This window comes from Dermacentor silvarum, chromosome 1, assembly GCF_013339745.2.
Source record: "Dermacentor silvarum isolate Dsil-2018 chromosome 1, BIME_Dsil_1.4, whole genome shotgun sequence".
NCBI classification, from domain to species: Eukaryota; Metazoa; Arthropoda; class Arachnida; order Ixodida; family Ixodidae; genus Dermacentor; species Dermacentor silvarum.
In genome coordinates, this window is record NC_051154.1 from 199,944,446 (window position 1) to 199,972,183 (window position 27,738).

A 27,738-nucleotide genomic window follows, 5' to 3' on the forward strand; every position below is an offset into this window, starting at 1 on the left:
CTTGTAGTGGCAGGCAACTGCCATTTTGTTTGTTTGACCCTTCATGTCGGGAGCCCTCGATAATGGAGTCCTGCGTCAAGTAAGCACCATAGGCTTGCCCGTCTGGCAGAGCGTATTCAAGTTCAAGATACATCAAAGCAGAGACCTGCTGCAGCTCACGCAAGTGATCTTAGAAGTGCAACAGGCACCCCTGTCTAGACAATTTTAATGTGGGCCTATGAGTTGTGGTTGTTACTATAGCACATTTTCTTCCGTGAAAATATCACAGCAGAAAGTCAGAAAAATATCTTCTTCACGCGTGACTCAGGGAGCGTTGCACAGTGTTTCTTGTAGGCTGCAAAGGCGGCAAAGTACCAGCCGCGTTACATTACCATTTTCCATATCACGTGAGATGTGTCAGCAGAAGAATCGCAGCTGTGCCCGGTTTCCAGTGCGCCATGTGCATCTTGCACGGCGTCCTGACACAGCCCAGAATTTCTGCAAGAGGAAGCAAATATATAAAGTAGTTTCTGGGCTCGGTTCGTTCTACTTCCTCAGTACGATAGATGAATTGTAATCAAGGTAAACAAGTCTCAGTTTCTCCCGAAAGCCGAAGCATCGATTGCGATAGCAAACTAGCGGACAGAGGTACGAAGTAAGGATGGTAGTTTTATCGGCCGTGTAAACTTTTAAACAAAGGCTTATTAACTAAATTAACAAGCATGGTGTCATGCGCGCACAAGGAAACAAGAACGCATCTCACTCGATGACCGCGGGAACTCGCTGTGAAAACGTTCTAGTGAGTAGGCGCGGCAGCAGCAGCGAGCGAATTCACATAAACGCGAACGAAGCCGCGAAAACACAGCGCAGCCAAGAAGGACTCTGCCCCCGCAGCAGATGGCTTGCAATGTGCGGAGTATTACGCGAGCGCCCCCTACCCTCCCACCAGAGCCTTGCAGCCCGGCGGGCGCTCCTGGCCGCTTGGGCGCCCCCCCCCCCCCTCCCTTCCCTACCATCCCTACGGAGCGTTGCGCGCGACTGGAAAACATGCGCTTCCTTCCCACTTCGCTCTCTTGCGTGCGCGAGATAGAGCCGCGATCGCCGGCTTATTCCCGCACGCTTTCACTCGCACGTACAGAATACGGCGCACGGCGACAATTTTATCGCCCTTGGAGTTTATACAAAGCCTCACGGTGACGATGACGACGACGACGGTGACGATGACAGCAGAAATGGACTTGGAGTGTCCATATAATTGCTATCGCAATAAAATACTGAACGTAATAAATCTGCACTGTAGGATGAGTGGGTAGTTTGTTTTAACGTAACCATTTTCAAATGAATACTGCAATTGGAAACTCGTGTTTTTACTCCCAGGTTTTCAATGTGTACAATCTATTTTTAGAAACTAGGTCAACTCTATAAAATGCGTTTGGCAAGGAATAACATTCCCAATAATAATTCAGCACTCCAAGACAGAAAAATGATGTATGTGCCAGGTATGCTACACTTCGTATTAAGAGGAAGATTTAGCACGGGGCCAACTCCGATGCTGCCTATTCAAATACATATAAAACGCAGAAACCCCTTTTTGGTATAACCACTGGGTCAGTATTAATGAAATTTGTTGCATTTGAGAGTGAAAGTTAAATTGTAGTGAGTGTTGTCATGTCTTGCGAATTGTAGTGAACTGAATGTTTTATAAAGAATTTTCAAAATCGATAAGGTTGAAAAAATACAAGCACGAAGTTTGCAAATTCATAGCTCTGGACCAAGAAAGATATCATAGTTCCAGGAATTGCGTCCGTTAGATCATCCAAATCGGACCAATCTCATATATCAATTTATATCTTACGTCAAGGTGTTACATTGCTTACATAGATTTTGTAAAAGTCTTACTCACATAATAGCGGCATATTTGAGAGCCATGTGTAATAAACCTATTTTGTTCGCTTTAGATTTACTGTTGGATGCAATATCCAGAACAGTGATATCCTTTTTCATTGCTAACCTACAGAGTTCTAAACTTAATAGTTTCGTTTGTTGAAAATTTACGGTATTCAAAATTGTTTATTAAAAAATTGACGGCCTAAATCGAGAATTTGCTCCCAACAGTCATTAGGTTTAAACTTCTTCATTTAAATGCAACCAACCTAATCAAATTTCGGGCAGTCGTTGACGAGAAAAAATTGACCGACGATTACGATACGCCCTCATGCGAAATTTGAGTGCAGCTCTCTGCATTACGGCGTGGACCCCACAAACGACTTGTCGCGGATACACGAGAAATTTACTATCAGGCAGTTGAAGGATATGACATCGTATTTCAATGGTAGCCTTCACACCTTTGCACACGGACTCACAGCCGCCAAGAGCGACATCTTCCTTCTGGCTCTACTTAAGCAGCTGCCTTCGTCGTGCTACTTTCAGTGGGCACGCCAAAGCGGCAACCATGCAGTCGCCGCTAAACCCTTTTTGCTTCTACATGCAGTTTGTCACGCTTCTTGGAGCATAGCTGTATCCGTCGACCTGGGCATGTGCGGTTTCGCCAGTGCTGGTCCTTCCTGACTAACCTACACCACTGCCAGTCCTGCTATCTGACGCAAGTCTAGATCTTTGGTGCCAGCTAGTAATCAAGGGCGCCATCTTCACACCTTTGCACACGGAATCACAGCCGCCAGGAGCGACATCTTCCTTCTGGCTCTGCTTAAGCAGCTGCCTTCTTCCGGCCTCTTTCAGTGAGCACGGGAAAGCGGCAACCATGCAGTCACCGCTAAACCCTTTTTGCTTCCACATGCAAGTTTGTGAAGCTCCGTCTCTTTATTATAAACGTACGAGTAATGCCTGTCTGCTGCTTTTCCCGTGCCCAAGTGTATTTTTTGCCTCACTGTGTGAATGTGTGTTTGTTGCAAAGCTACTCATCCTATGTGGTGACGTTGAACTTAATCCGGGACCCGAAACTGACAAGCAGTACAAAGAACTTTTTGCAGCCATTTCTGCCCTTTCAGAAAAAATAGATTCACGACACATAGAGGTAATGAGTGGCCTCGCCGAATTAAAAGAAAAAAACAAGCTGAATTAACTAATCAAGTGTCCGATTTAAGTACTAGATTAACGACATTTGAATCGCTTGCTGAATCACTTGATCTCAACCCGTCTTCAGCTGACATACCTGCAGCTGTAGCTGAAGCCGTTAAAAAGGAAAATGCCTCTCTGCTGACGCGTCTCGATGATCTAGAAGACCGCTCCCGCCGTGATAACTTAATATTTTATGGTATTTCTGACAATCCGTCAGAAACATGCGCGCAGTCCGAAAAATTGGTATGTGAACTTTTATCTCATCATCTTCAGTTTCAGGTCCCCGAGAATATGGTATGTAGAGCCCACCGACTTGGCTCGTACACTGCTAATAAGACTCGCCCGATTATCATGAAATTTTCTTGCTCAAAACTAAAGGATAAAATTCTGGCACTAAAATCTAATCTGAAATCCACCGGGGTATCTGTGGGCGGAGATTTTTGCCGAGCAACGCGCCACTCTAGAAAAAAGTTACTAGAATTTGCTAAGGCATCAGGCCAACCATACTCATTGCGGCTAAACAAGCTATTTTTGAACAAGAAATGTTACGTTTACTGTTCTACCACTGACAATGTATGCGAAATCGACATGCCACGTGCAGCACGCTTTTCAGTTCGGTCGCGTCAAACTATCGAAGGTATTATTACAACATAACTAGCACATGCGCAATGGAATAACAGCATATCAGTTTTTTTCACTAACATGCGAAGCTTACTAAATAAACGTGCAGCAATGTCCTCACTGATTGATTCATGCGCTGCTGACATCGTATGTCTCATCGAAACATGGCTCTCTGCTAAGATAAAGACTGGCGAAATTTTTGATTGTGAGAAACTGTATTCATGTTATCGCTGCGATCGTGGTGTGCGAACAGGTGGAGGTGTCTTGATTGCAGTTACTGAAACGCTCAATTCTAACTCCGTTTCCATAGAAACACCGCTAGAACTTGTTTGTGTGCGCGTTGTACTCGACAACAGAGATATTATTTTTTGCACATGCTACCGCCCTCCAACTGCTTCGACATCATTTTGCGATGACCTTCATGACTCGTTAAACAAATTAATTTCAGATACCCTAACTCACCGCTTTTTCTTCTCGGGGACTTCAACTTTCCCGATATCATTTGGCATAACGACACGGCAAAGTCCCAGTCTTCGCAGAGTACCCAGTTCTTGAACACTTGTTTGGACTTCCACTTCACTCAGCTTGTACTGAAACCTTCACGCGTGTCTGCCTCTTCATCTAACATTCTAGATCGGATTCTCACTACGAACCCTGATGTAGTTTCCCCAATTCATTATTTAAAAAGCTTAAGTGATCACCTTGCACTCACTTTTCATATCAACGCACGGGATACTGCTAAAAAAAAAAAACTGCGGAGGTAATCCGCGATTACAGCAAAACCGACTTGGCTTCCATTACCGCTGAAATGGAAACTTTCTCAGCTTCTTACATCGCTAATTGCGATCAGCGTTGTGTTGAAGAAAACTGGTGCATTTTCAAAAATAAATTGTTGGCACATATCGAACGCTTCGTGCCGCAGAGAACAGTCGTTTGCAAGCCACAGTCCCCTTGGTTCAACCCCTTTTATTGCGATAGCAATTATATGGACACTCCAAAGCAGATTTCTGCCGTCGGCGTCGCCGTCGCCGTCGCCGTGAGGTTCCGTATGACGTCAATGGAGATGAAATCGTCGCCGCGCGCCGCCGAACGCTGTATGTGCGAGTGAAAGGGCGAGAGGGACGCGCGCTTTCAGGGGGAGTGAACGCACGGCGGAGAACAAACGCGCGTTCTGTGCCGTGCTCCCTTAAGGGCTGCAGAAGTAGGCGTCTCTTTCCTCCTTTACAATCACCATATATGTAGAGCAAACGCGCCTTCTTCTGACGCACGAAAGGCCGTGGGAGGGGGGGGGGGGAGGGGGAGGGAAGGGAGGGGACGTTTAGCTGCGGCACCAAGTACCTATTTATATCAGAGGCTCCGGCAACAGTAACCAACGCCGCACGCATTTTGTGCGAACGTGGGCAAAGCGCCGACGGCGTCGGCAACAGTTCTGCGTGTTGCCCGTGCTGCTGCATGTCCAAGTTTATACAGCTGATAAAGCTACTATCATTACTCCGTATAGCTCTCTACAAATTCGCTATCGCAATTGATGCTTCGCCTTTCAGGTGAAACTGCGACAACTTTTTGGAAGAGACTTCGTAACAAAAAAAAAAAAGTGGTTGTTTCGTCGCACAAAAGCTTCACGCAGTGAAGTTACTTGGTCCGCTTACTACCGCACTGAAGGTGACTACAACGCAGTTGCCGCTAGTGCGAAGCAGCATTTTTATTCTGTCACACTTCCGTCCCTTTTGCACACCAATCCTCGTAAATTCTGAGCCATAGTTAACGGTACTCTAAGTAAAATATTCCAATTAACATACCCCAATGATCAACCTGTTGCTCCTGAAGAGTGCTGTAATGTATTCCATGATGTATTTTCTTCCCATGTTACCGCAATGCCACATAGATTACCGCTTGTATCCAATTCAGGTTTTTTTTCCATGGATTCAATTTCTATTGACTGCGTTGGTGTTAGCTGCCTAATTAAGAATCAAAAAACGTCTTCCTCTGCCGGCCCAGACTGCTTGAATTCAAAAGTTTTGAAGGGTACCAATGTATTTTCTGCTGTTATTTTGTCGCACATTTTCACTCAGTCATTGCAGCAGTCTGTTCTTCCATACAACTGGTGCGTGGGAAAGGCGATTCCAGTTCAGAAATAAGGTAACACACACTTACCCAGCAATTACAGGCCTATCTCACTAACAAGCATTTCATGTAAAATTTTCAAGCATATAATATATTCGCATTTGGCTGAGTTTTTAGAATCCAACTCCTTTTTCAACCCCTGTCGACATGGTTTCCGTAAGTTATTTTCGTGTGAAACACAGCTCTTATTATTTACGAACGATCTTTTTACAATTTCTGATCTAGGTACAGGCATCGATTACATATTTCTTGATTTTGCCAAAGCATTTGATTCTGTGTCGCATGATTTACTTCTGCTTAAGCTGATTGAACTTAACCTGGACGTAAAGGTACTCGAGTGGATAAAAAAAATTTCTTTCTAACCGGACGCAGTTTGTAAACGCTAATAACTGTACTTCTCCGTTTTCTAATGTACCAGCAGGTGTTCTTCAAGGCTCCGTCCTGGGTCCACTTCTCTTTTTAATCTATATTAACAACCTTCCGAACTGCGTTCTTTCTTCTTCCATAAAACTATTCGCGGATGACTGTGTTATTTACCGTAAAATTACTAATCCCTTCCGATTCCCAAGAACTGCAGGACGATCTTAACCGCGTAACTGAGTGGTGTTCAAATTGGTGTATGCAACTAAATTCAAATAAATGCAAGGCCATGCGCATATCTCGTAACGCTGCCATTCACACCTACTTTATTAATGCATCTGTGACGTCAGTTACCTCTTACAAGTATCTCGGCCTTCACATATTAAATAACCTTTCTTGGCATTCGCATATTGAATATGTTACTAATACCGCAAACCGCATGCTTGGTTACTTGCACCGTAATTTTAGCTCTGCCCCTTCCTCCTTGAAACTAACTTTATACAAAACTTTAGTTCGCTCCAAATTGGAGTATGCTTCAGCCCTTTGGGATCCGACTCAGTCTTCATTAGTTTCCACTCTAGAGATTACTCAAAACCGCAGTGCACGCTTTATCTTGTATAATTATTCTTGCTATGCAAGTATCTCATCAATGAAACGAACTCTTTACTTACCTGATCTTTCGTCAGGCCACAAATGTTCCCGTCTCTCGCTTTTTCACGAAGTTTTTCATTTGAACCCCGTTTTAAAAGAAACGCTTCTTGCCGCTCCGTCTTATATTTCGTCCCGCACTGACCACAGCCTCAAAGTCGGGGGTGCCTTTGTGCCGCACAAACCGGTACAGTGACTCATTCATCCCTAGGACAAGCACGGACTGGAATCGCCTTTCCGCATCAGTCGCACTCATCACCGACCCTACCAACTTCAAGACCGCTGTTCAGAATGTCATTTTTTAATATTTTTATTTGTATTTTTACTGCATTATTTTTTGTTTTTGACTTCACTCCTTTCTGTAACGCCTTTGGGCTATGAAAGTATGTGAAATAAATAAATAATAAAAATATATATAATTGTTAGTTCTTGCTATTGTTAGTGCGGTTCAAGATAAAGTGGTTTACATAAAGCAGGTGCCAAGTTTAAGACCACGTAAATAATGAAAATAAAGCACGGAAGAACAGAAGTGTGCTCATAAATTATCGCAGTTGCCCGAAATAATAATATGCTGTTGAGCCTTACGATCCCTGAATGAACCAAGAAAGAGAGCGAGAGTGAGAAATGGAATAAGAAATGAAAGCCAGAGAGGTTAATGAATAAACGAAATATTACTGACTAGGAAACACGAAAGGTATGGATCGATTTTATTTTCTCATTCACGAGTCCAAGGTGATTAATTAAGACAAACCTGTAGCCATCATCGCATCCTCACTGTGTAGAATAGCTTATAGGGTGTTTTATTGCGATAGCAATTATATGGACACTCAAAAGCAGATTTCTGCCGTCGGCGTCGCCGTCGCCGTCGCCGTGAGGTTCCGTATGACGTCATTTGGAGATGAAATCGTCGCCGCGCGCCGAACGCTGTATGTGCGAGTCAAAGAGCGCGAGGGGCGCGTCTTTCACGGGGAGTGAACGCACGGCGGAGAACAAACGCGCGTTCTGCGCCGTGCTCGCTTAAGGGCTGCAGAAGTAGGCGTCTCTTTTCTCCTTTACAATCACCATATATGTAGAGCAAACGCGCCTTCTTCAGACGCGCGAGAGGCCGTGGGGGAGGGGGAGGGAAGGGAGGCGACGTTTAGCTGCGGCACCAAGTGCCTATTTATATCAGAGGCTCCAGCAACAGTCACCAACGCCGCACGCATTTTGAGCTAACGCGGGCAAAACTCCGATGGCGTCGACAACAGTTCTGCGTGTTGTTGCTACCAAAGCCGCTCACCTTACTTCGTATGACATTGCTGTGTTGCTATCGCATTCATTGCTTCGCCCTTAGGGCGAAACTGTGACATTTTTTTTTAGTGGCACCAGTATTTTAAAGCTTGCCCGTGGCAGATAGAACAATTCTAATTAATGAGCTAAATTACTCGATGAAACGGTCATTATTTCTACTAGAAATCAAAATATTTAATTTATAATAGAATTACACTATGTAACTTTTTAATTAATTTACTGCACATATTTCAATCTACGAATTGTTGCTAGTCAGTGCGCAAGTCACATCCACTTGCAAGAAATTCTGAGGATGGCGCCGGTCCGAGATATCCGGCGTCAAACTTGCGGCAAAAATTCACTCTTGTTCCACTTATTTTTTAAAGAAGACGCTGTTTTATACATTGAAGCACAGAAGTATCTGGAACTACAATGCATTTTATCGGACAATTTGAAAACTAATATATGGAAACTGGTGTAGCCCTCAGAATTCGTTCCATGTGCAAAGGTATTGCGAAGTCACCGGCTACAATTCATAAATTGAAATATGTGCCGTAAAGTAATTGTTTAAAAGTTCATTAGTGTAGCTATTCTAATTATTCAGTTGCGCATTTTGATTTCTAGTAGAAGTAATGACGGCTTCATCCAGTAATTTAGCTCAAGAGTTAGAATTGTGCCATCTGCCGCAGGCAATTTAAAAACATTTGGCGGAGTTTAAGAATTGTTTTTAAAGAGCCTCGTGTGACGCTGCGTACATCTTATGCACGCACACCTTTAAAGTTTCATGATTTAAGGCCGCACCAACTATTATTCCTAGCAAATCTATTTATGAAGTATGGGCGTCTTAAATAAGCATATAAGTATTAAGGCGCCCATGGTCTGGTTTAACAGTTAACAGGCAGCTCTTTATCGCAGTTTTGCTTACTAATATGCTGTCAGCAGTGCCGTGAATATAAAATGGCGCAAAGAAGACATCATACAAAAGGCGTGAAAATAAACTCTTAGGAATGACGTGAAAATGGTCGTTTATTATTACTGATGGCATGCGAACCCATACAACGCCCACAAAAGTTATTTCTCAAGGCAGCTCGCTTCATTTAATCGAAGAAAATTTTGACTCCGAAAATTTGGTGTGCGCACTTAAGTAATGTTCTACGGCATTTTAGCGCCGTAAACAATGAAATAATGTTTTAACTTGTACAGAAAAATTTCTCCTTTCCTTGTTTACTCATCATTTAAAGCGCATGCCACGCCCTTCTTCGCATTGAAGGCTGTTAGGCCGGCTTTACGAGGGCGGGAGTTATTAAATGTGAGTTAGGGAGCGAAAATATGAGCCCCGTTTGCGCTTGAAATCTAAGGTTATTTTAACGTCGTTTGTTAGCTGGTACGTTCCTACCATTTTTCGCATGGTTTTGCTATGCTAGCTTTCTTTGCAGTGCAGCTTCCTTTTTGTTGTTTCGCAACCCACCCTCCCCCCCCCCCCCCTAGGCCCCCCTTAAAAGCAATATATCTTAATCATCACTGGACTAAAAAAAGTATGTCTTAACAAGACAAGGTGTTTTTGACACAGTATGTGTGTATAGGTATATGAAAAACGTGAAAAATGGGGGGGTTCTGAGGAAGTGAAAAAATATGTGCAAAAGGCAATGCAAGTAGAAGGTGAGATTAGGTTCCTCAAACCAAACGTTTCTGGCGTAAATTGCAACACTATAGGGAACACTCATTCATGAAATATTGAATATCTTCTCATAATTCTATCATAAAAAGCACAGAATTATTTATAAGAATGTTCGCAGAGAAACAGATATGCAATTGAGAGAGGGAGTCATAAGGAACAAAACAAGGAGCACAAGAAAAGAAAGAACGCACGAAAGAAAAAAACAGAGAAGGAAGCAAAGGAAGAAAGGAAGAAAGAAAGGAAGAAAATGTTCATGCAAAAAGTACCAGCTCGGCACATGTTACCTTTTTGTTCGACTGCTTTGTGATTCAAGCATGATTAGGCATGGGGTCTCCCCGAACTCTCCATCTCCTGAAACCCTTCTTTATCGCAACCACATGCATAACGCAGAGAAGCATGCTCTACAAACGACGCCAAGGAGGAGTGGTGAAAATTTAACGAAGAAAAATTCTACCTGTTGGCTCTGTGCGTATCCCTGTGAAGAGAGAGAAAAGGGAATAAAGTCTCTGACAGGGATAAGCACAGAGCCTAAAAGGAAGTCCGTTATGGAGGAGCCAATTTTTAATAATTGTTAGGATCGATCTCCAGCCGCAAATAACATATTGTTGCGTCCAAGCGTGTAAAAGGGACGTGCGGATCAAAAGGAGGAAGGTAGAGAAAAACGACGACTGTGCAACGGCCATTCCTGCTGTTCGTAGCCTGCTGTTCCTGCTCTCGCACGCCTAAATGAACCCCTTTTCCCCGTGCTTGTAACAAATTGGTGGAGGTGCTCCTTGTCTGCCGGGCTCTCAGAGGAGACTTTCAGTCAATGTGAACTTTGTGTATCTGCAGATACTGTTGTGCGTGCGTCAACCTCTGTGTGCGTGCCGGTTGTATGTCGCGGTGAAGTTCCAGACAGTTACGATGCCTCCGTAGAGCCAATGCATGTAAATTGTGTGAAGAAGAACCTTTTCGTCCCTGATTGTATGGTATCCATCGGCAACGGATGTGCTGGCTTGTGGACGACCAACTGCTCGGCAGAACCCGTATCGCTTCCAGACGGCTTGAAACTCGCCTACTTTACAAAATACACGTCTTCGTCCATAGCCGTACTAACAGACCCACCGTGTGAACCTTCTGACCTTCGCCACGTCTCGGACAAAAAGCTTCTGTCTATGATAAACAAGTCACTCAGCACAAGTGAGTGCCATACGTTGGTGGATACGCTTTATAAGCATCTGTCAGTGTTTGACTTTGCGCAGCCGGACAAAGCGTTCTCGATTCCGGAGTCTCGAACACGCCATACTATTGATACGGGATCTGCGCGCACGATCAGGCAAAAGCCTTATCGCGTCTCGCCTAACGAGCGCAAGATAATCGGGGAACAAGTGACTGACATGATGAAAAATGGGATCATACGAGAGTCCTCGAGTCCTTGGGCAGCTCCGGTCAACTCGTCAGAAAGAAAGACGGTAACTGGAGATTTTGCGTCGATTATAGAAAATTAAACGCCGTGACTAACAAGAAATATCTATGCTGCTGCCCCGGATTGATGATGCAATTGAGTGCCTTCATCCGGCCTCTTATTTTTCTTCAGTCGACCTACACTCAGGATATTGGCCAATCCAGATGCACCCGGCAGACAAGGAGAAAACAGCCTTCATAACTCCGGATGGATTATTCGAATTCAATGTGATGCCATTTGGGTTGTGCAACACTCCAGCAATCTTTGAAAGGTTCATGGACACCTTCTGCGTGGGCTAAAGTGGAACATCTGTAAGTGCTATCTTGACGACGTTGTTATATTCGGGCACACATTCAATGAGCACAATACGCGATTGGATATTGTCCTTGACTGCATCAAAAACGCTGGCCAGGTTATGAACTCCAAGAAATGTAACTTTGGTGACCGTCAAACCCTTGTGCTGGGTCATCTTGTTGACAAAGACGGTATCCGGCCTGATCCCCGCAAGACGGCAGCTGTTGAGGCATTCAGTGCACTGCAGTCAGTGAAGCAAATTCGTAGTTTTCTGGGCCTTTGCTCTTACTTTCGTCGATTTATTCCTGGTTTTGCTGATGTCGCCTATCCTCTGACAAATCTGCTACATAAAGACGCACGGTTTTACCGGACACCCGAGTGCGATTCTGCATTTCATCAGTTGAAGTTCCTGCTGACCTCCCAACCTATCTTTCGCCACTTCAACCCTACTGCGCCGACAGAAATCCACACAGATGCTAGTGGCGTTGGTCTGGGTGCCGTCTTGGTCCAACGCTATGACGACCGTCAGCACGTGATTGCTTATGCAAGCCACTCATTAAGCAAAGCTGAACGCTATTACACAGTGACAGAGCAAGAATGCCTCGCTGTAATCTTTGCGGTTCAGCGATTTCACTCTTGTACGGACGCCCATTCCTAGTCGTCAAAGACCACTATTCCCTGTGCTGGCTCGTGAACCTTCGCGACCCTTGTGGTCGCCTTGTGCGCTGGGTCCGTTGCAGGAATATAACTTCACTGTGTCCTACAAGAGTGGCCGAAAACATGCTTACGCAGACTGTCTTTCCCGTATGCCGCTTACCACGATGGACTGCGACGCCGACAATTTTGATCATCTCGTTGCCTCTGTGACAACCGCTTTTTCTGATATCGATGCCTTCAAAGCAGAACAACACACAGACACCAAATTGGAGCCACTCTTCACTTTAGCCCGTTCTACTGCAACAAGCAGCTACTGTGTACGTGATGGGCTCCTGTACAAAAGGAACTACTCAAGCACGGGGGCACGCTTCCTTCTAGTGGTGCCGGAGCATCTCCGGCCAGCAATCCTTCAGGCTATGCACGATGACCCTACCTCCGGCCACCTAGGCACTGTGCGCACCCTTTATCGCATTCAAGAACGCTTTTACTGGCCCCGGATGCGACATTCGGTTGAGTTGTATATTGCCAGCTGCATACAGTGCCAACGTCGGAAACGTCCAACCACTGCCCCATCTGGTCTCCTTCAACCTGTGTCGCCTCCCACCTTGCCCTTTCAGCAAGTTGGAATTGATCTGTTAGGACCTTTTCCTCAGTCATCCAAGGGGAACCGCTGGGTAATTGTCTGCGCCGACTATTTAACGCACTGCTATATAATCAGCCACTGCCACCGAAGTATCGCTCTTCTTACTTCACGTTATTGTTCTGCGACATGGATCACCTTGTGTTATTATAAGCGACCGGGGACGTCAATTCACAGCGGACATCGTGGAAGAGCTTCTGCGTTTATGTGACTCGCCCCTCCGGCCCTCGACGCCGTATCATCCACAAACGAACGGCCTCACCGAGCGCACTAATCGAACGATCACGAATATGCTTTCCATGTATGTTGCGTCCGATCATAAGAATTGGGATGAAGTTCTACCGTTTATTACTTACGCATACAACACCGCCAAACATGAGACAGCCGGTTACAGCCCCTTCTTCCTTCTATATGCTCGCCCGCCCCGGTATACACTCGACACTGTCCTCCCTTTTCACCACCACGACAATCCTGCGGTTGCCGATACGCTATGCCTCGCTGAAGAGGCTCGGCGACTTGCGCGTCTTCGGACTTTGGCATCGCAAGAAAACTCCAAAGCATATTACGACGCACGACATCGGCCTGTTACATATCACCCTGGTGATCTCGTTTGGCTTTGTACTCCCACAAGGAAGCGCGGCTTGTGCCAAAAGCTGCTGGCAAACTTCGATGGACCGTATGTTGTCATCGACAAGATCAGCGAAGTGAACTACATTCTCGCGCGCCTCACGAACACTGGTCGACGCTCTGCTAAGACAAAAGTCGCGCATGTCGCCAGGTTGAAATCATGCACGCCACGACAAGCCAGTTGACTCGCCCAGTGGGCTTTGTCTGCGAGGAAAGGTATGTTGCGTCCAAGCGCGTAAAAGGGACGTGCTGATCAAAAGGAGGAAGGAAGAGAAAAACGACGACTGTGCAGTGGCCATTCCTGCTCTTCGTAGCCTGCTGTTCCTGCTCTCGCACGCCTAAATAAACACCCTTTCCCCGTGCTTGCAACAATATATATATATATATATATATATATATATATAAATTACGTACTGAAAGTGTGATTTGCTTGAAAAGGGAAGAGTAAGACTTCTTTATGGCACAAAGTGCTTTGAGCCGTCATGTGTCGATGCGCCGTCTTCGGGATCGGCCATGACGAAACAATCTAGCAAGCATCGCGCCTACTTCAGTGACGTGCCGTGCCTGTCCCCAAGTTTTGCCTCTTCTCGCTTGATGAATCATGTTTTGTACTCCACGTAATGTTAGGCGTTAACACAATTGCATCCTCCGTGCCACGCCCGCAAAGCCATTTGTAAGCAGGTGTTTGAGAGTAATGTCGGTAGTGTTCTCTCTGCGTCTACTTAAGCGCCACGAGCGTGTGTGTCGTATTTCCTCATTCTCATTGCACTGATGCGCCATGCGATGTACTCGAGTTCGTGTTACGTGTTGTTCGACTCATGGCGTTCAGAAAGTTCCCGTTACAATCGGGTTGTATAACATCGGGTGCTTAGAATCAGGTATGCTTCAGTGTGCTTCTGTTGGTCCCTTAGCGGGTCACAAAAGCGGAAGTGAAGACATGAAATAAGGAAACTCACGTTGTGGAAACTCTTACTTGATTAATGTAGGTTACATTACCAAGGTTACAGGTACGGATGGACGAGATAGGAATTGGGTGTAGCCTCTGGCCATCTTGTGGAACGGTCGATCCATGCGAGTACTTAACAGTAGCCTCTCGACGGTGGTAAAGTGCCGACGAGATCTAATTGCACAGTGTGAAACGGGCATCTGTTGCAAGCAAAGGCTTCGAAAGAGGTACGGGGTGGCGCTGAATCTTGGAGCGATGACATGACAAGCAGAAGCGAACTGAGTCGCGAATTTGTATGTTTAGCCGGGGTCATACAAAGTGGCTGGAAAGAAGTTTCTGCGCGGCGCGGATTCCAGGATGCGACAGATTGTGGACCTCCTCGCACAGACGTTCGCGAAGCGATGCCGGAATAAACGGTCGAGGCGCACCGGTAGGAGTGTCGCAGACAACCGGTGTACCACCTAGAGTCAGAACGAAGTCCTCCAATCACATGGATGTTGACAAGCTACGGATTATAAACAGTTCAACCTCGTCGTGCTGGTGACTGGCAAGTAGGCTGACGTCTATATCAAAAGGTTCTGGCAGTGGGCTGGAAACTGCATCGATGCGACTTGGGTCATCGGGTGCAATGTTATCAGTACCTTTGACGTGACGTAATGTGGTTGTGAATTCCAAGAATTCCAGGTAGGGGCTGTCGTGTGGGGTTTAACAGGACGTGGAGCGCGGCTCAATGGCGTGCACAAGAGGCTTGTGGTCCATAAAGACTGTAAATATACGGCCCTCCCGGAAATGACGAAAGGGGCGCTTATCGAGATAAAGAGCAAGTAACTCGGGGCCGAACACGCTGTAGTGCGTCTGCGAAGGATTCAGCTTCTTGGAAAAGAAAGCGAGAGGCTGCTACGCTCCACTGATGAACTGCTGCAGAACAGCACCGACAGCATGGTTGCAGGCGTCAGTCATGACGGTAGTAGGGACGTCATGTTTTGGGTGTCTGAGCAGCGTGGTGGCGGCGAGGGCAGACTTGACGCTTGTGAAAGCTTGAGCAGTCGCATGAGTCCGCCGAAGCACTTGATTACGCTTGGAGCCAAGAAGAGAATCTAGAGCAGCCACAATTCGGGCACAATGGTGAACAAAACGTCGGTAGAAATTGATGAACCCGAATAAATGCCGACGCTTGGTCCCTGTAGTCGGCCGTGGAAGGTATTCGATGACGCTAATCTTGGACGGCAGTGGTCGAATGCCATTGCTGTCGACCAGATGTCCAAAGAACTTGAAGTCCGGAAAGCCGAATTGGCTCTTGACGGCGTTGACAACTCCTCGACAAGCAAGGCGTGAAGCCAACGACCGCAAGGGTTTCAGGTGTTACTTAACGGAAGAAGTTGCGACGAGGAGGTAGTCAATGTATGCAAAAACGAAAGGTGCGCCTCGTGTGACGGAATCGATGAAACCCTGAAATGATTGGCCAGCGTTATGTAGACCGAAGGGCATTCGGATAAATTCAAAACGACCTAATGGTGTGGTGATGGCAGTCTTGGGGATGTCCTCCTCAGCGATAGGTAGCTGGTGATAGGCGCGAACGAGATCGATCTTAGAAATGATCGTCATGCTGTGCAGCGCTAGCGTGAAGTGTTGAGTGTTAGGAGTGTGTAGCGATCGGGAACTGTGATGTTATTTGGTTCCCAGCAATCACCACATGGCCGCCAGTCCCCAGTTTTCTTTGGCACCATTTAAAGTGATGATGCCCAATTACTGGTGGAAGGGCGGATGATGCCGATGTTCAGCATGTGTTCATACTCCGCGTTAACGATCTTGCGCTTTTTTCCGGAGACAAGCGACAGGGACGGAAATGGACCGGAGGGCCGGAGGTCACGATGAGGTGGTATATGTCATGTTGTACCGATTGCGTCCGATCCGGCAGTCGCGTCAAGCTGAGAAACTCGCAGAGAGAGAGAGAGAGAGAAACCTTTATTGGTGAAACAGCGTTCCGAGCGAGGCATGGTATCACGCTGAGGTGGGAAGGTTCCTTAGTCCAGGAACCCTCTGACTTCGACTGCCCTCTTGGTCCTGGCGACGAGTTGTCGTTGGTCTTCCAGGTCCCCGAGGGCGAGCTTGGCGTCCCACGGTTCGACTAGGTGGTCTTCGTTTGCTTGTGGTGCTCTATTCGCGTCCGTTTCCGGCTGCATTTCGCTGTATTCATGCCACGGGCATTACAGGAGCAAGTGTGCCATGGTGTTGGAAACGTTGCAGAGTGGGCAGAGGCAGCCATAAAGCGTCGGGTAGAGGCGGTGCATTATAGTTCCATGAGTGTATGTATTGCTTTGTAGGCGTTTGAGGATCAAGCTTTCCTCTCTGTCGAGTTTTGGGTGCTGTGAAGGGTACACCCTGTGCTCGAGCCTGTAGTGTTGCAATATTGCCGAATAGTTGTTGGATATGGCTTCCGCCTCTTCTGCCCCGGGTCGGAGAGCGTGTGGGGTGAGGGGAGCCCGGCTGACGTGCTTGCGGGCAGCGGCGTGGGCCGCTTCGTTTCCCTCTAGTCCCTCGTGTCCAGGTACCCACGTTACGCAGGTGTATGGGAGCGGAGTGCTTCGTCGTTTTAGTATTTTGAGTGCATCAGCCGACATGCGGCCCCTCGAGAAGTTTCTACAGGCGGCCTGAGAGTCGGTGAAAATGACTGCTGCGTCTGTGCATGTGGTGGTGCATGGCGAGAGCGATTGCCGCTTCTTCTGCCGTTTCCGGGTTGCGTGCCTGGATGGTTGCCGATGCTAACTGGCGGCCTCGAGAGTCTACGACGCTGAGAGCGTGCGCGTTTCGATGCGGATACTTGGCCGCGTCGGTGTAGAAGACGTCCGGGTCTCGCTTGAATATTCGTTTAATGGCGTTGGCTCTAGTTTGCCTTCTACTCTTGTGGTATATGGGATGCACGTTGCGCGGGACTGATGCGATGCAGAGGGACTTTCAAATGTCCGATGGGATTCGTTCTTTCTTGTCCCTGTCTGCGACGTACGTCTCGCTGTAGTTCAGGAGTCGGAGTACTGATCTCCCGGTGGGCTTGAGCTTGAGTGGTTCCAGTTGACTGTTCTTGTGCGCTTCGGCGAGCTCTTGCCACGTGTTGTGGCAGAAGTGGGCGCGATCGGTGATGTAGTGGATGCAGGAACGCCGGGACCGGTAAGCTGTGTAACGGATTCGATGAGACGGCGGCTCTTTACGTCGTGGTTCCTTACAACACAAGATGTGTTGAAGCACAAGATACACTTAAATGCTGCCACGATGTTCTTGAATTCTTGATTTGATCTTTATCCCTGTAACAGTGGCAGTGATCAGCCATGCCGAAACTTCCAAGTGGCCTGTAGAAGCACGGAAGGGCTCTTGTATCGAGGCGGAAGCAGGTTGAATGAAATTAAATTCTGGGGATTTATGTGCCAAAACCACGATTTGATTATGAGGCACGCCGTAGTGGGGGACTCCGAATCAATTTTGACCATCAGAGGATCGTTGACGTGCCCCCAATGCACGGGATACGGGCGTTTTTGTAATTTGTCCCATCGAAATGTGACCGCCGTGGCCGGGATTTGATCCTGCATGCGACCACGTGCTTAGCAGCGCAGCACCATAGCCGCTAAGCCACCGTGGCGAGTGAGGAAGCAGGTCGTTTACTTAAAATAATATCTATATATGTGCCCGCAGGATGGTACTCTCGAAGTCTGGTGACGTGTCGAACAAGAGAAAGGATCGACTCCTGTGCTAGTAGAATTAGCAGCAAGGGGCGCCTACTCTCTGCTAACGGGCCTGTGCACAGTTGAAATGCTCCTTGGGAGTTTCAGACATACCCTCAGTATTCCGGCCGTGTATTGCTTCCAAGGTCTTCCTGTTCGTTCGGGAGAGGTCATGTAGGGAAGGTAGGCTACATCCAATGTTATCTTCGCAGAGCGCTGTATACGCGAAGAAGTATAGACAGCGGAATATCCACCAGCGCTGCTGGAATGCACGCAAGAAATGTGGGCAAAAGAAGCAAGCGATAACTCAAGCCTACTAGCGGGTTTGGGTAATCGCTCCCCTGTTTCGACCATCTCTGCCGGTGCAGTTGCCTTCCCACCAAGGGTACCGATATCAGCTTCTGCGTTTCCTTCTCTGCCTGCCTCCGCAATAATTAAATGGGGAAATGAACGCATCATGCATGCGCGAAGCATGTGTAATTATTAGGAGAGAAAAGAAAGGCAGAAGGCCGGGATGTTTACCAGAAGAGCGTCGGGTTTCCTACACTAGCTGGGAGAAGGGAAAAGTGGACTAGAAAGAAGAGAGGAATGACGGGGTGAGTACGTTCACGCACGCAGTCGGCCCCACGCCGTCAAATGCTTTCACACAGGCCAATCGCCCTCAAGAAGCCCAAAAGTGCCAATGTTAGAAGCTATGAAGATGAGCCTGTTTGAATTTCATGCATCTAGTGACGTCATGTCTCTATGGAGACGATACCACTAGGCACTGACGCATTTAATATCGAGTTGTCAACAAGAAAACTGAGGCGTTGCATTGCTCACTGTTGTGACCCAGGTGAAACGAGAGAAAGTGAGGCCCCCCTGTAGCAGCATTTAAACCTATGGCGCCGGACTGACGGCGAATTCGTGTGGAAGTGAGTGCGAAGCAAAGTCTTTCATACTCACAATGGTAGAGTGAGTTTTGGCGCTAGCGTCCGCGTGACGCCGGTACTATGTCCGTTCCTCGAGAGTGGGAATTATGGGCAGCTTAAAAATCGCCTCATATTCGCCAAGTCTTCGAACAACTTCGTGGGTTCTTATAATAACGTTTTCACCTATTGCCATATAGCAAGCATCATTTACCCTGCTATTTCTATGAAGTAATGCTTTTCCAAATACTTGGTAGAAAAAAATTGCTTTGTGTACACCCTTGCAATTTTTTAATAATATCGCGCGAGCGTCGACCGCCCAGCGTGGCATGCAGCGGCCTTGTAGCGGCGAGGAGCACTCCTGAAGCGAACGTTGGAACATAATATACACTCGAACTGGAAGTCGCCGTGCACGCCCGCGCGTTGTTGCGGCTCGAGGTGGCGTTTGGGCCAAGAATCCACCAAGCCCATCGATGAATACATCCAGTAGTAGGAATAAGGAAAAATGATTTAATTTACATTATGTAGACTGGCCCCTGGTACGGAAGCCCACTCCATGAGGAGAATATTCAATGTCTGAGTTCGTATCAGGTCACGTCAGCACCACCCTCACTGCACCACACGTCTCTGCTTTTAATCTCTTCGTCTTCCCTAGGAGACTCGACTGGGGAATCTGCTGACCTTGGTGCGGCCAATCCGAGGGGTTGTATTTATAGAACTCCGCCTCTAATGTTGCATCCTCGCCCTCGAATTTACTGCAACTCCCTGGCCATCTGGGAAACCGAGATCGTCGCCGTTCCCACGCTAGTAATTCCTCGATGTTGGCCTCTCGCCTCAATCCGTGGCATCTTCGTGACAGTCAGCTTGCCAGGTTCGGTGTCGGGCACTGTCGCCGTCTGGGCGACGCTGATGAAAGGCGCTACCTCGAGGCAACACCCAAAGGATGCGCACTGCATACTTGGGACGCTTGTCAGCCCATCCCGTCGGTGTCGGGCGCTGTCGCCGTCTGGGCGACGCTGATGAAAGGGGCTGCCTCGTGGGAAACGTCCAAGGTATACGCTGGCCCAGGTTGAGACGTAACAGCGTATACTGGCGTCAATCCCGCCGCCCATCAGCGCTACAAGGGCACTGACACGCCGCGCGGTCGACGCTCGCGTGATATTATTAAAGAAATTGCAAGTGTGTACACAATTACTCATGGTAAACGCCAAGGACAATCTAGATTTAGCGACGTGCGTACTCAAGTGTGGCTTACATATGCGCTCAAAATTACGCAATGAAAGGTTCTAATTGCGAAATAAATACACTAAACTGTTCCTTAAAAACGGCATTATTCTATTACGCAACACGTAACATAACCATGAAGGAAAATAAAGTTTTTCAATGTGTCTTATCACGAAACAATTTTAGCTCAAGATTTTCCTTTTTTAATGTTGGTACAAAATCCTTAGGCCGTAGGAAATGCATCCTCTTTCCCGCCGGTAATGCCGTTTTGACCCAAGGCAAGTTCGGTAGTTGTAAAATTGGTGTCCCGGCATAACAGTGAGCCATTGTGAATTTCGGAAGAAATATTTAAATATGTGGGAAGTTTTTCTCCGCTTCTATGATGATTTTACCCGATATCAATAATGGAAAAGAACCGTATCTTTTAATTTTGACAGCAATTTATATTACAATATTGGATCAGTGAGCTTCATTCAAACTACTTAAGATGGTAATCAGTGCAAGTATAACAAAAGTGCTTCCCAGCTGCATCGTCCGTGTCACAGTATACAGGGTTTCCCAACTATCATGCACCAAGATTTAAAAATGTGCAAATGCCACGTAGCTGCACAGAACCAAGGTTATGTTGTTTGCCGTCACTTGGAGATACTGAGATTATTTTTGCATTCCGTCTAATTACACAATTAGACTTCATTTATTATTCAACATCTTAAATATTATAATAAGAGGAAGAGTGTCAATGAAAAAATTGTAGAGCAACATGAAAAACTTCCAATACAGCTCTCTGTTGCTCATTCCGTGCTCCTGTAGCACGTAATGAGCAGCAGAGTTTTTCATGCTGCTCTACAATTTTCTCATTGACACGTTTATCGAGCAACAGAAAGCTGTATCGGGAACTTTTCATGCTTCAAGTACGCCAGATACACGCATAGTGCCTCGAGCGGCCAGTCGCGCGGCAATCTTGCGGGTATTCGAGGGCTTCTTTCACGCTCGGAAAAAACACTTTTATTGAGCAACAGAAAGCTGTATCTGGAACTTTTCATGTTTCAAGTCCGCCAGATAGTGTAAATGATTCCGTAGCCCTCTGTACGGCATTTCTCATAGTCTGCGATTTTTCTTGGAATGCTCCACCCCATGATTTAATTTAGACCTGAAAAAATCATTAAAGTAGGTATATAACGATGAAATGCATTCATTCACCATTGCAGCCTATTTTTGGCGACGATTTCATGACGCGCTACTCAAACCCACATTACGATATTGGTGTGACATGGCAACTCGTGTGAAGAAGCACGCAATAAATTAAAAGTCCTGTAGACGTTCCTTAATTGGAACGGGAACTGCAAAAGTTGGCACATTTCTGCGATGCCGTTTCACGTCAGGTGACGCAAAAAGCGTTCTTTCTTTAAGCGCTGCCAGAATTCGGAATGGAATGTGGTCAGCCCCAAAACGTTGCAAAGCCGTGCGATCAGAAATTTAAATATTCTGAGAGCCTCCCGCGCCGTCGCACAATAGGCTCTATACTGACGACACTCAATTGAGTGCCGGTTTAATCCGCTCCCTCTCATTACAGGCACCTCGTCAAGGCTGCTTTTCGCCTGGCTTTCCGATTCCAATTTAGGCCGGATCCGGAGAATTCCTTCGACTTCGTGGTCCAAGACATCGGCTGGACGGGGTCCTATGCAAATGAACTTTGGAGCCGGCTCCGGAATACTTTAAGCCTTATTTATTCGGCAGGAAACCGCGGCAGCGTTTCGAAACGGATCGTAATGGTCGAGATCGAAGTCACTTCCTTTTTATTTTTTTCCGGATGATGTCTGAGGTTCAAAAAAGAAAAGAAAGCTAAAAAAACATAAAAGAAAAATGCAAGCGCATGAACGGAAGACTTCAATGGGTGTTTATTCTGTAGAACTCAACATCATGGTCTCTTATAGTAGGATCTGCATTAAAGTGATTCCGCGAATCCTTAAAATGTTTTTTATGGGCATAACTGACACACTGCTTCATACCTTTCTTTTTTTTTTTATTTACATAAAACACAGAAGATATTGGCGCACGCATGCGGTGCCGACTAGTCACAGTGGTTTAGACATACACTCCTATACAGTTTTATACATAACTCCCACTCTTGTTCTGATGAGGTGCTATCAGCGTCAAAAACGAAACGCGAACAGCCGAGCGCTTGGCCGAAACATAACTGAAGGTATAGGCGCGCCGTCCAGTCGTAACCATTGACAGGCGCCCACATCCGGTTGGACCACACTGAGTGATGGTGCTCCCCGCAATACTTCGATATTGTAGTTTCTGTTATGATTTTCTTTGATTTGCAAGTGATAAAAGATGACGACCGAGTAATAATGACGGCGCAAGCTAGCATGCACACCGCTTTTCGCGTTTCATTTGACGAGGACGGCACATATCGTTTCGCTGTACTGTGTGATAATACTTGCCCTGTACTGCTATATTTTATATTCTCTTTCCTTTGATTTTTAAATTCTCGCTTTCAAATAAAAGACAACCAGAACATCAACGAAAATTTCGCAGTATAAGGCGAGCATTTTGGCGCCGTGCGGCACGCTCTATACCTTCAATTATGCTTAGGCCACGCGATCCACTGTTCGAGTTTCATTTGACGCCAATTGTACGAGTTGCAGATCTACAATTTAGAGCAACACTGCGGTCATAACTGGACGTTATCCTCGTGCTTTAACACAACCAGCACTGTATAGTGGCTCGAAGTGCTATGCATATACTCGGTACACTAAGTGCAGTGCTGGCAACCCTCAAGCACAGAAATGCTCCCCAACAAACACCGACCCTTTCGTGTACACAACAGGCATAAAAAAAAGTGCTTCATAAAAAAGATGGTGCGTTTACTTCAAACCACTAGACTGGGCGAACGACTGCATGCATCACTTGAACGCGATCTTGTTTTCTGCTTCGCGCCTGTTTTGGGCTCGCCCCTATGATGTACTTTCTCGCTTCCTTTACCTTCTATGCTCCCCTTAATAAAAAAAAATCGCAAGGCAACAGTATCAATAAAACAGCACTGGCACTGAAGACGAAAGGCGCCCGCAAAAATAAATATCGTCATATAAACAAGGGTGTTCCTAAAACAAGATCGTAAGGTGCATGTGCCGACGAGCACTGAACAATGCTACTATCGTCAAAAAATATAGTGATTGGCGTCATTTGGGAACTTTACCCAGCTTGAGACATGTATCTAACCTCTTTCACATACCCCCTAGCCGAAGCTGTCTAAAGGGCCACAAGGTGTGTGCTGGCTTCAGTCTTACGGAGCAGACAACAAGGGCCACTCGGTATATATACCCGCATAGACCACTTGTCACGTGTCACGTGACCACGTATCAATAAAAGCATACAGTTGTTAGTCAGCGCCTTGTCTGTGTTCTCCGTCTTGTCTCCTCATATGCAGTGGTGCAGTTTTTTCATCTGATCGTGAGCCAACACGCCGACAGTCAATCTTCGCTGAAGTCAGAGAAGTGCAACACAAAGTTAGTCTTACATTAGGACTCAGCAAAATGGATGAAAAGAAATCAGTGGATTAAGTGCAAAAATACATGTGCCTCAAAATGGTGGACATTGAATAGAGGAAGATCTCAAGAAATTTGGCAACCAAGTACATAGACAATTTACATAGGCCCGCATAGACCACTTCCTGCTGTCTGGCTAGTAGACAACATGTGTATGTTCCACCAGCTATGCGCCCGAAGAGACAGGTTCGGCACAGCGCATGTGATTTGGTGTGCGACCATTCTTGGCCAATCACACAGAGAATGGATGTGCTAAGCTGATACAAGAGTTATGCAACCCTAAATATATTAAAGCGATAGCGCCACATCATTAACAGACACCTCCGCATCAAATGCGGCCGCTTGATGGATAGCCATTGCAATGAAGTTGCAGCCAGAATACTACGGATAGTGGGGGTTCCTTAAGGAGTGTCAACTGGCGTGGTGTGATTACAATAAAATATACCATGTCATGGTATCATTCGATATTGTACTTGGCAGCGAGATTGCCCCTTCGTCTGTCTGCTGATGGGGCCGTAAATATTCGTGAATTGCGGATGGCATGCAAAAGGGCGTGCTAATGCATTGTTCATCCCTATAATTATCATAAGAAATAATACATCATTCACTTATTACACAGCCATCATAATAAGGATTCCTAATTGCATCATCGACGCCAACCATCTCTAAAGAATAAATGAGCCAGCCCATGTGTTTTCCTACTTCTCTGCTTTTTCTTTTCGTTGTTTTCTTTTTTCTTTGTATAAAGCTGGTGATGAGAAGAGCTCGAGGTATACATAGGACTTCGTTCTCTTCGTCCCGCTTTTCGCAGCTTGCTTCTTCATCGTCGTTTTAATCTTCAGCTTAGGAAACTCGGTGATGATCGGAATAATGATTTTCACTTTTGAGATTCACTATACTAGTTAAAGTGCAATAGTTAACGTAGAGATTATTGGAATTCTTTTTTTTTCCGGAATTCTGTAGCTGCTTACTGTACCTCCAGTTTTCTTGCTGACAGATTTTCAAGTAAAGGAAACAGCGTTGCAATGCTTTCGTGCCTAGGCGCCATTTCTTGTGAAAAGGTTTTTCACCATGCACACGGTCGTCAGAGTATGGTGATGGACTTGTTTTGTGTAATTACAATTTCTTAAAATATCTGTTTAATTCACGCTTTTCCGGGGTGGCCAGATTGTACTACAAGCTACGCATGTTGCCAGAACTTCGTGCTGAATACATTCCATACTCAATTGAAGGCTCATGATTATTTGAATGTTTTGCTTGTATGTCGAAAACAAGATAACGCGTAAATATAAGAGTAAGCTGTTCAAACCACAAATAAAAACAGTGTTTCCACATTTCTTTAAGAATCAGCTACTTGCCGCTAACATTTCGGTATCAGGATATTTTGCTGCCTTTAACTATTCAGTGGCCTAGTTTCTAATGCTTGTTAGTGCACACGGCGTATGATGTGCCATGACGTGAACAAGTGTACAATTCCTGGCTGGTTGGCGAAGTCTTAGTGCAAGTAGCATTCTTTGGAAAATTTACCTACTTGGCGGTGTGTGACCCAATCTCTTTCACGCCATCACTTGGGCCACTGGGCATATCAATTTACTTGTTGTGTAAAAATATGTCGATGCATGTAAACATTTTGCTATATGCGCGATGAAAATGCCACTAGTGCTTTTCCTTCTTTCGTCGGTAGTTATGGTCACGTGGCGTGTCTAGTCTTCTTCATCTGTGCGTAAAAAGCAGGGCGTGTCAATAAAATCATACAGTGTTTAGTCAGTGCCTTGTCTGTGTTCTCCTTCTTGTCTCCTTATAGGCGGTGGCACAGTTTTTTTATCTGATCGTGAGCCAACACACCGACAGTCAATCTTCGGCATGTCTTAAATAAATACTCGCCTACGTTAATGAAAAGCTATGGGCGGCTTAGGTGCACAAATGCATGTATGTGCCTCTAGAGAGTGGACATAGAATCGATGTAGAGGTCATCAGCTAGAATAATATTCATAAGCTGGAATCTATCTATTATTTCCCCTATACCTACTCACAAATTTTGTTCACATGATTTTATCATTCTTCTTTCTTGTTACGTTGAACTACCCCGTTCTTGACCAATCTCCCATATAGGTATGTGCCACTAACATCTGGGCTCTACATCTACATCTAATGTACACTGTAGATGGACAGCCTTGCTACTTGAGGTGCGAGCTGGCAGCCTGAGGTCAAAAACCTACTTCAGCAAATAGAGAGAAAGAGAGAGAAAGACAGGGAGGTTAGCCAGGGTAGACTAGAGAGTTGACAAGGCACATACCTGTGAAAACCACGTCCGCCCCATGCTTACGTCCGATTTTCTTCAGGTTGTGCGAAGCTGCGAGAATGTATAGCGTCACCACAACCTTTCTCGGTTTTCTATATTACTGTGTGGTGGCGGCGATGGTGCCATTTTGCTGATTCTTTAAAAGCGAGCCTCCCATGGCCACTAACAGACTGGGAGTAAAACCAGAGTATCCAGACGTAACACCTGTATTCTAAAGTTGTGTTTGACCTTGTGCAGCGAAAACTTGCTCAATCCAAAATTAAGCCATGACAAAGCTATCACTCGTTTGACGAGCTTTGTGTCCGAAGAGTCATATCGTAAAAAAAAATTCTTACAGCATGGTAAATTTTCCCTGCAAACGTGGTCGTCCCTGTTAAAACCCCAAGCAAGATTGAAAAACTGCAACATGCCACTGGTGGGAATGCCAAGGGTAAAACGGAATGAACGTGACCATTGATAGGGAAAAAGTTTAACACGTAACAGCTGCTGATGTGAGCGTTTGTCTATTCGGTACAATAAAATAAACACTAAAGTCGTAGACGTGTCAGTACCATTCTAAAACATGCCTTTATTCGAGTTCTGGCTGCAGCTGGCGGTTGTATTTGGCTAAAAAATATCTGAAAGAAAGCACAGGCGCAATACAAGAGCCATTACATATGCTCCTCTTTTGCACCTAGGTCTTGTCGTCAAAGCTTACAACAGTAGAACACAGATAACACTTGTGCAGCTCTAAAAAATTGTCCACAATTAATAACGAGGCGTTTAGAAAGGGAACTACGCCGTGAGAGTCGATTTCATCACGAACTGCTAGAAACTGCTTCTCTGACTTCAGCGCAGATTGCCTGTCAACATGTTGGCTCACGATCAGATCAAAAAACTGCGCCACCACATATGAGGCGAAATCCCGCTGCGATGTCGTGGGCCCTCTCGACTGCCTGGAGTTGGATGTGGTGGTGGTCGCTTCTTAGGAACTCCTCCCACTGTTCCTTTGTGGAAAGTATAGAGTTTTCTATGGCAGGGTACAGCCAGAGCATGTGATCGAAAGAGCATGAATCGGCTCCGCATTTGGGGCACGACTGCGGGAAGTGTGGGTCTATCCAGCTAAGGGACGACGGAGTGGGGTACGTGCGACTTGACCTGAGGGAGCCTTCGGCTCCCCCTGGCCAGTTTTTCAGGACCAGTTAAAGTTCTTCTCACCGTCACCTTCACCGCATATGAGGATACAAGAAGGAGAACACAGAAAATGCACTGACTAACAACTGTATGCTTTTATTGACACTTCTTGGTTTTTACACACAAAAGAAGTAGATTAGACACGCTAGGTGACCACAAATACCGAAGGAAGAAGAAAAAGCACTAGTGGCATTTTCCTCGAGCATGTTCCGAAATGTTTACATGCATCGACATATTTTTACACAACAAGTAATAATATTGATACGCCCAGTGACCCAAGTTGTGGCGTGGAAGAGATTGGGTCACACACCGCCAAGTAGGTAAATTTTCCAAAGAATGCTACTCGCAATAAAGCTTCGCAAACCAACCTGGAATTGTACACTTGTTCACGTCATGGCCCACCATACGCCGTGTGCACTAACAAGCAATCGAAACTAGGCCACTGGATATTTATATGCAGCAAAACATCCGGATACCAAAATCTTATGGACAAGTAGCT

At 46.1% G+C, this 27,738-nt stretch overlaps 1 protein-coding gene across 1 annotated transcript; it reads left to right on the forward strand.

Moving 5' to 3' along the window:
- Positions 1 to 2,740: 2,740 nt before the first annotated feature.
- LOC119436374 (uncharacterized) lies at positions 2,741 to 3,711 on the forward strand. Its single transcript, XM_037703202.1, has 2 exons — positions 2,741 to 3,020; positions 3,143 to 3,711. Exons 1-2 carry the CDS (start codon positions 2,741 to 2,743, stop codon positions 3,709 to 3,711), a joined length of 849 nt encoding a protein of 282 aa, XP_037559130.1.
- The last annotated feature ends 24,027 nt before the right edge of the window (positions 3,712 to 27,738 follow it).